The sequence below is a fragment of the Myxine glutinosa genome, chromosome 1 (assembly GCF_964187855.1).
Source record: "Myxine glutinosa chromosome 1, kmMyxGlut1.1, whole genome shotgun sequence".
Classification (NCBI taxonomy): domain Eukaryota; kingdom Metazoa; phylum Chordata; class Myxini; order Myxiniformes; family Myxinidae; genus Myxine; species Myxine glutinosa.
This window is the reverse complement of record NC_136261.1, coordinates 29,761,501-29,771,037: the sequence shown is the minus strand read 5'-3', so window position 1 is coordinate 29,771,037 and position 9,537 is coordinate 29,761,501. Positions and strand designations below refer to the sequence as shown.

The 9,537-nt window shown below is 40.5% G+C and overlaps 1 protein-coding gene across 3 annotated transcripts in view; it reads left to right on the top strand.

Moving 5' to 3' along the window:
* Positions 1-823: 823 nt before the first annotated feature.
* The window catches only part of LOC137422283 (uncharacterized), an 83,314-nt gene continuing 74,600 nt past the window's right edge, over positions 824-9,537 (top strand). For 2 of the 3 annotated variants that reach the window (XM_068109036.2, XM_078770261.1), the window contains exons 1-2: positions 847-1,117; positions 5,388-5,627. In XM_068109036.2, the coding sequence (XP_067965137.2) occupies positions 992-1,117; positions 5,388-5,627 (366 nt within the window). In that variant the 5' untranslated portion in view covers positions 847-991. Of the gene's footprint in view, positions 1,118-5,387; positions 5,628-9,537 lie in introns of all 3 variants that reach the window. The other variant, XM_068109045.2, reaches the window with a different exon arrangement.

Sequence of the window (9,537 nt, the reverse complement as noted above, 5' to 3'; positions counted from 1 at the left end):
TCAGACCAACAGTTGCTGAGAAAAAAAATTCACAATGATCAGATACGTGTTGTACTTGTCTAATTATGACGTCATAATGGAGGCACCGATGACATCATCATAAACATGTCTTATTCCCCAAGGGGAGTACTTGACAATGAGCCAGGTCTCAATTTTCTCCATGGAGCAGTTTCGGATATATCGAGGTGCAACTTTTTTCGATATTTTCCAAGATGGCGTCTGTACCACGTGACCTATGACGTTATGATTATCATTTAAAAATTACACAGGAGGAGCTGCACATATTCTGAAAATTTTGTGTCCATCGGTCTAACAGTTGCAGAGGAATTTTTGTTTTATTCATACTGATCAGATCAAGCATTGTACTTGGTCGAATTATGACGTCATAATTAAGGCACCGATGACATCACCATCAACATATCTTATTCCCCATGGTGAGTGCTTGACAATGAGCCATGTTTAAATTTGTTCCATTGAGCGGTTTGGGAGATATAGAGGTGCAACGTTTTTCCAAGATGGCGTCCGTACCACGTGACCTTTGACATCATAATTATGAATAAAAAAATTATGCAGGTGGAGGCGCTTCTATGGTAAAATTTCGTGTCAATCGAAACAACGGTTGCCGAGAAAATGAATTTTTAAAATGCAGACACGTACACACATACGAGACACGTACGCACATGAATGCTTAGCTTCGCTTTTCGCTTCGCGAGCGCAGGGTAATAAATCATATAATTTGTCAGTCACTCCAGGAGTTTGAACTTTGAAACGAGGCGTGGGCTTTCCCGAGATGCCACAAAGTACAAAGGGCAGTTACCTGTTCGTCGAAAAGGTGGTTACTATAGTGAACACAATTTCATAAAATGTGGAGAAGCCTTAATGAAGGTGAACCCTTAATTCGCTTCCGCAGTGGCGACCCCACATTTTTATACCCCTTTCCTTTCCCATCCTATTTCGTTGGGATTCGGTCCGCAAGAGAACCCGGTCAAACATGGCGGAAGTTGGACAGAAAATCATCGTCATGGATAATGGGTCCGGCATCACCAAGGTGGGCTTCGCAGGTGACAACAAGCCAAGCGCAGTTTTCCCAGGTGTCGTGGGACATCCTTTTCGAAAGGTTTGTGATTTATGTCATTTTTAACTTGCGGAAAAAGGATCAGTGCCATCACTTCTTTCGGATTGGCATTGTGGAATTAGGGTCATGTTATCGGGTAACCCATGTTCCTATATGCTTCCCCGACCTCCAAATTACATTCAATGTGGAATGGATATGAAGGATAAGTTTGTCGATGTGAGTACCAGGTGTAGCTTGAGAAATTGTCAAGGGAATGTTAAAATTATAACAACGTCAGCCTCACCATCATCATCCTAGACGCCAGGTGTCCTATTGGTTTTGGCGTCGGAAAGTCATAAAAATTGAATGCTTGGCCCAGGTGTTTGATTAACTGGCTGACTTGGACGGACATTCGACTGGAGTGGGATTTTGGAATTGGTCACGGGTGCAGGTGACAATCACCACCTGCTTTATGTAAAAGACACCATAGCATCTTCAATGTCCACGAGCAATTAATGGGGGTAGAGGGTCCTCGGCTAAATGTCCCAGCAACATCCTGGTTGCAAAACACCAGTAGGGCCACAGTTGGGGGGTTATTTTGGGGGGGGGTCTTTGGGGGGGGGGGTATTTTGGGGGGTTATTTTGGGGGGTATTTTCCCCCCAAAATTCAAGAATTTGGGGGTATTTTCCAGTTGGGTTTCCATTCAAACTGGGATTATCAACCTTAACCCTTGGATGCAGTGATTGGGCCACGGAGGCCCACAAGGTTTTTTTTGGTTGCAAAAACTATGTTACACAATTTTTTTTTTGGAATGAGCCTCATTTTCACCGACTTTCATGTTGTTACACAAAATTCAGTGACATAAATCTATCTATAATTCCAGTAATCTCTGTGTGTATGTGTGTGTGTATGTGTGTGTGTATGTGTGTGTGTCGTTTGTCTGTGACCGCTGTTTCTCGACAACCACGGGTCCGATATACTTGAAACTTGCCAGGTATATTGCTGGGGACCCGAGGATGTGCCTTTTCAAGGTTTCATATTAATCGGACAAGTAGTTACCGAGCTATGGCGATTTATTTACCAAACTCCGCAAGCCGTTCGCTTTGGCTTTGCGAATGGACCAAACCATTTCATGTAAATAGAGGGGGGGGGGGGGGGATTGTCACCGTACTCGCAAGCCGTTCGCTTTGGCTTTGCGAATGGACCAAACCATTTCATGTAAATAGAGGGGGGGGATTGTCACCGTACTCGCAAGCCGTTCGCTTTGGCTTTGCGAATGGACCAAACCATTTCATGTAAATAGATGGGGGGGATATAATTTTAGATATATATATAGTACGGGCATGCCCTAGTAAATAAAAATTTCATTCAGGCTCGTGGAAAAATCTTCATTCTTCACTCATAACCCGAAAATCCGACACGAATGCAGGCCTGGGGCCTTCGAGGCCCTGCATAAATGTAGTTGTACTACTATGTTATATCATTATTTTCTTGATATGAGCCTCATTATATGCTCCGATAACTTGGTTACAAATAATTCTGTGACAAAAATATGAAAATTAACAAACTTTACACAAATACATTCGTGGGGCCTCCGAGGCCCAATGGCTGCTTCGGTGTAGGATTTTTGACAGTTGTGGACATATACATTCTAAATAAAAGGATTAGTGAATCATATTTTTTTTAGCAAATACTCCTCCATGAGCCTCAACGTTTTAGAGAAAAAAAAAGTTTAAAAACCAAGAACAAAAACATTTTTTTTGCAAAAAAAAAGAAAAGATTCATCACTTGTATGGGATTCTTCCAACTAATAGGATCAATGATTCACATTTTCTGAGCAAATACACATGCATGAGCATCGACCTGGATTGAAAAAGGATATGAATGAAAAAAATATATTTAAAAATAAAATACAAATAACATTTTACACGAATACATCGGTTGGGCCTCCGAGGCCCAATAGCTGCGTTTATGTAGGATTTTTGATGCCTGCATCTAAGGGTTAAAGGTGAGTGTTCTACCTCAACGCTCCTGTCAGCCCAGGCCTCTGGGAAAAAAGTATTTTCAAAATCCATGCAGACAGGAAAATAGTTTTTGGTTTAGATGAGAAAGATTAAAAGTCCAAGGTACACGTGGACTGGACACATTGCAGGATATTAAACGTCTGGAAAAATGACCTCCTGTGTCTTTTGGTCCCTTTTGGTGATTAGAAGAATCCAGTACAAAATGAAAAGGTAGCTTCAGTGTGCACCTTCCTTGATGTGCCCAACAGGATGAGGTCCACCAATACTCGAGGTCTCCTGTCTAATGTTACCAATCCTTCCATTTCAAATTCAAATCATTGCATCATCACAGACTCTGTTTGGGATAAAGCAGAATGTCTCAACTTGGTATTGGTATCTCAACTCTTGGTATCAACTTGGTATCTCAACTTGGCCTTCTCAAACTTGTGTACCTGACCTATTCTGCTATACCCCATCTTGTATCAAATGTCCACTGGACTTTGAGGTCTTCTCATCTGAGAAAAGGTGGAGAAAACTAGTCCAGCATCATTCGGTGATGGGTCTAGATGGCATCAGTACCCAAGTTCCCGAACCCTGCTATGTTGCTCTCACTTCTCCTCGGTCTGAGACCTTTGGCCTGTAGTTCTCCATTCTGCCACTTCCCATTTACCTGTATAGCCATAATCAATTCTGATGTCAATATTTTCCTGTTTTAAACTGGTCCGCAGTTTGGATTGTGTCGTAGACACTGGACACACTGGACATGATGCTGCTCTTCTCTCAGCTATGGTTGTAGGCTGTTGTAGGTTGCAGAGTTCAGCAAGGAAAGTTCTCCAGCATTGGTGGGGTTCCACAGATCACCCTTTCCACAACATCTTGATTCAGGGTAAGAATGTATTTGGACATTTCTATACCTGCAACATGTCACAGGTCTACAAGAGCTCCACATGATTGCTGTTGTTGTTGGGGTTCTCATTGGGGGTCGATTTTTGAAATGTGCACCCATTGGGTGGGCAGTTGTTAGACCCCACCCACATTTGGCGCTTGACTCCACCCACCGCAACACCCAAACTATAAAATATGGCCGCCATCTTGGATTTCTGGTGGGCCTGAGACATTAGGCCTGTCGGCCCCTGCTGATTTATACACTATCCGGGTTTGTTGCGTCAGATTTCCATTGGCTTTGTTTGGTTGAATGTTACTCACGATGAGCTACCCCGAAAAATCTAATCATACGTCGAATAAAAATTAATAGTAAGGTTTAATCAAGTCCGTCAGCACACATGCATGGTACGCGCCTTCCGAAAAAAATAGCATCAAGTAATTTTTGAACGGCCCCATATTGGGGTTAAACAATCCGCGACTGTGTGACAAATTAGCTCATTCTGATATAACCGTGGGGAAGGTGACATGGATGAAAGGTGTCGTTACTGGTTTTTGTCAAAGGTTGTGACCACATTGCGCATTCTTGTTGCTTTAACTTGAGTTGTTCCTGGTTAGCTGAAGGGATATTTAGATTTAGAGATTAAACTATTTTAAAATAATGATCAACAGCGGAATAATAGTTGACATTATGTTAAAAAAAATAGTTCAAGAATAACATTGTCTCCACAACTGAACTGTGTGGAACATCATTATGAAGGGTGAATTACCTAGAAAACTGGTTATAAACATTGGGGCAATACCCCCTGATGCTCACCTGGTAGAATAAACAGTATACTACACCGACTAAAGGTATTTTAAACCAATTTCAATGGTTGCTAGAAGACAGCGCAGCATGTAGAATCATACTAACATAATCATAAGACTTTATACAAACAAAGAAAAACATACCTATTTTGGCGGGCAACTCTCCTCCCCCAACCCCATATACCTCCTAAGACCCCAATTTTTCAAAGGCCTTCAACAAACATTGGTACATCATGGGTGGTGAAGGTTGTGGTGAAATTTCATCGAAATTGCATGTGTAGTTTCAGAGGAAAAAATCAAATTTATATTTTGGGGGGTCAAACCTGGACCCACTTTGACCCCGGTAAATCCCCTAATACCCCGACTTTTTTTTAACGCCGTGAAAACACTTTAGTCACAACACAACAAATATAATTTGTGCCAAATTTGGTCACAATCCCTTCAGCAGTTTCGGAGAAGAAGTTTCAAGGGTTTACGGACGGACGGACGGACGGACAACGCGCCATCGCATAAACTCCCCTGAACTTCGTTCCAGTTGAGCTAATAAATAAAGGCAGGAAGAAGTACAAAGAATAGACTTATAGAACGAAGAGATTATTTAATACAAGTGAAAATGTTTTGTTGTTGGTGGTGAATGCAGGGTGTCATGCTTGGGGCAAGGAACCAGGATGAATATGTAGGTTACGAGGCACAGAGGCGGCGCAGCGTTCTCAGTCTGAAGCATCCCATCGAGCGTGGCGTGGTGACTTGTTGGGAAGGCCTCAGGCTCCTTTGGCACCATTGTTTTTACACTGTACTCCGGGCAGCACCTGAAGAGCACAAACTGCTAATCACAGAAGTTCCGTTCAACCCACCGAACAACCGTGAGCGCATGGCCGAGGTGAGAGGTGTTTCTGGTGCTTCTTACTTGCATTGTTATTGCACCAATCAGAAAAAGTGATGCTTTATTAACTCCAAGCGGTTATAAAAAGGACTCTGAGTCATTTGGTTGCTTACATGAATGACTTCATTCTCCATCATCATGCCCATATATTTTTGAAAGTTGTTTGAACTACTTTAAAGCCTTTGGCATGGGGCTTTAACTACTTAGAGTGTATCAAGCCCCCCCTGGGGCACCCTCTCAGTACTACTAAAAGTGTACCAAGCCCCCCCTGGGGCACCCTCTCAGTACTACTTAAAGTGTATCAAGCCCCCCCTGGGGCACCCTCTCAGTACTACTTAAAGTGTACCAAGCCCCCCCTGGGGCACCCTCTCAGTACTACTTAAAGTGTATCAAGCCCCCCCTGGGGCACCCTCTCATTACTACTTAAAGTGTATCAAGCCCCCCCTAGGGCACCCTCTCAGTACTACTCAAAGAGTATCAAGCCCCCCCTGGGGCACCCTCTCAGTACTACTTAGAGTGTATCAAGCCCCCCCTGGGGCACCCTCTCAGTACTACTTAAAGTGTATCAAGCCCCCCCTGGGGCACCCTCTCAGTACTACTTAGAGTGTATCAAGCCCGCCCTGGGGCACCCTCTCAGTACTACTTAAAGTGTATCAAGCCCCCCCTGAGGCACCCTCTCAGTACTACTAAAAGTGTATCAAGCCCCCCCCCCTGGTGCACCCTCTCATTACTACTTAAAGTGTGTTAAGCCCCCCCTGGGGCACCCTCTCAGTACTACTTCAAGTGTATCAAGCCCCCCTGGGTCACCCTATCAGTATTACTTAAAGTGTATCAAGCCCCCCCTGGCGCACCCTCTCATTACTACTTAAAGTGTGTTAAGCCCCCCCTGGGGCACCCTCTCAGTACTACTTCAAGTGTATCAAGCCACTCCTGAGGCACCCTCTCAGTACTACTTAAAGTGTATCAAGCCCCTCCTGAGGCACCCTCTCAGTACTACTTAAAGTGTATCAAGCCCCCCCTGGGGCACCCTCTCAGTACTACTTAAAGAGTATCAAGCCCCCCTGGGGCACCCTCTCAATACTACTTAAAGTGTATCAAGCCCCCCCTGGCGCACCCTCTCATTACTACTTAAAGTGTGTCAAGCCCCCCCTGGGGCACCCTCTCATTACTACTTAAAGTGTATCAAGCCCCCCTGGGGCACCCTCTCATTACTACTTAAAGTGTGTCAAGCCCCCCCCTGGGGCACCCTCTCATTACTACTTAAAGTGTATCAAGCCCCCCTGGGGCACACTCTCAATACTACTTAAAGAGTATCAAGCCCCCCCTGGGGCACCCTCTCAGTACTACTTAGAGTGTATCAAGCCCGCCCTGGGGCACCCTCTCAGTACTACTTAAAGTGTATCAAGCCCCCCCTGGCGCACCCTCTCATTACTACTTAAAGTGTATCAAGCCCCCCCTGGCACACCCTCTCAGTATTACTTAAAGTGTATCAAGCCCCCCCTGGGGCACCCTCTCATTACTACTTAAAGTGTGTTAAGCCCCCCTGGGGCACCCTCTCATTGACTGGATTTATGTTGAGTACGGTATATACTTAGGTATGATTTATGCTGAGTATGGTATATACTTAGGTATAATTTGAGTTGAGTACGGTATATACTTAGGTATGATTTAGGCTGAGTATGGTATATACTTAGGTATAATTTGAGTTGAGTACGGTATATACTTAGGTATGATTTATGCTGAGTATGGTATATACTTAGGTATGATTTATGCTGAGTATGGCATATACTTAGGTATGATTTATGTTGAGTACGGTATATACTTAGGTATGATTTATGCTGAGTATGGTATATACTTAGGTATAATTTGAGTTGAGTATGGTATATACTTAGGTATGATTTATGCTGAGTATGGTATATACTTAGGTATGATTTATGTTGAGTATGGTATATACTTAGGTATGATTTATGCTGAGTATGGTATATACTTAGGTATGATTTATGTTGAGTCTGGTATATACTTAGGTATGATTTATGTTGAGTATGGTATATACTTAGGTATGATTTATGTTGAGTATGGTATATACTTAGGTATGATTTATGTTGAGTATGGTATATACTTAGGTATAATTTATGTTGAGTATGGTATATACTTAGGTATGATTTATGTTGAGTATGGTATATACTTAGGTATAATTTATGTTGAGTATGGTATATACTTAGGTATAATTTGTGTTGAGTATGGTATATACTTAGGTATAATTTATGTTGAGTATGGTATATACTTCAGTATAATTTGTGTTGAAGAGTGGTATATACTTTGGTATAATTTGTGTTGAGTATGGCATATACTTAGGTATGATTTATGTTGAGTACGGTATATACTTAGGTATGATTTATGCTGAGTATGGTATATACTTAGGTATAATTTGAGTTGAGTATGGTATATACTTAGGTATGATTTATGCTGAGTATGGTATATACTTAGGTATGATTTATGTTGAGTATGGTATATACTTAGGTATGATTTATGCTGAGTATGGTATATACTTAGGTATGATTTATGTTGAGTCTGGTATATACTTAGGTATGATTTATGTTGAGTATGGTATATACTTAGGTATGATTTATGTTGAGTATGGTATATACTTAGGTATAATTTATGTTGGGTATGGTATATACTGAGTATGGTATCTACTTCGGTATGATTTATGTTGAGTATGGTATATACCTCGGTATGATTTATGTTGAGTATGGTATATACTTAGGTATAATTTGTGCTGAGTGCGGTATATACTTAGGTATGATTTATGTTGAGTATGGTATATACTTCAGTATAATTTGTGTTGAAGAGTGGTATATACTTTGGTATAATTTGTGTTGAGTACGGTATATACTTAGGTATAATTTATGTTGAGTATGGTATATACTTTGGTATAATTTATGTTGAGTATGGTATATACTTTGGTATAATTTATGTTGAGTATGGTATATACTTTGGTATAATTTGTGTTGAGTATGGTATATACTTAGGTATGATTTATGTTGAGTATGGTATATACTTAGGTATAATTTGTGTTGAGTATGGTATATACTTAGGTATAATTTATGTTGAGTATGGTATATACTTAGGTGTAATTTGTGTTGAGTACGGTATCTACTTCGGTATGATTTATGTTGAGTATGGTATATACCTCGGTATAATTTATGTTGAGTATGGTATATACTTCAGTATAATTTATGTTGAATATGGTATATACTTAGGTGTAATTTGTGCTGAGTGCGGTATATACTTAGGTATGATTTATGTTGAGTATGGTATATACTTCAGTATAATTTATGTTGAGTATGGTATATACTTCAGTATAATTTGTGTTGAGTATGGTATATACTTTGGTATAATTTGTGTTGAGTATGGTATATACTTTGGTGTAATTTGTGTTGAGTACGGTATATACTTAGGTATAATTTATGTTGAGTATGGTATATACTTTGGTATAATTTATGTTGAGTATGGTATATACTTTGGTATAATTTGTGTTGAGTATGGTATATACTTAGGTATGATTTATGTTGAGTATGGTTTATACTTAGGTATAATTTGTGTTGAGTATGGTATATACTTCGGTATAATTTATGTTGAGTATGGTATATACTTAGGTATAATTTGTGCTGAGTGCGGTATATACTTAGGTATGATTTATGTTGAGTATGGTATATACTTCAGTGTAATTTATGTTGAGTATGGTATATACTTTGGTATAATTTGTGTTGAGTACGGTATATACTTAGGTATGATTTATGTTGAGTATGGTATATACTTTGGTATAATTTATGTTGAGTATGGTATATACTTTGGTATAATTTATGTTGAGTATGGTATATACTTTGGTATAATTTGTGTTGAG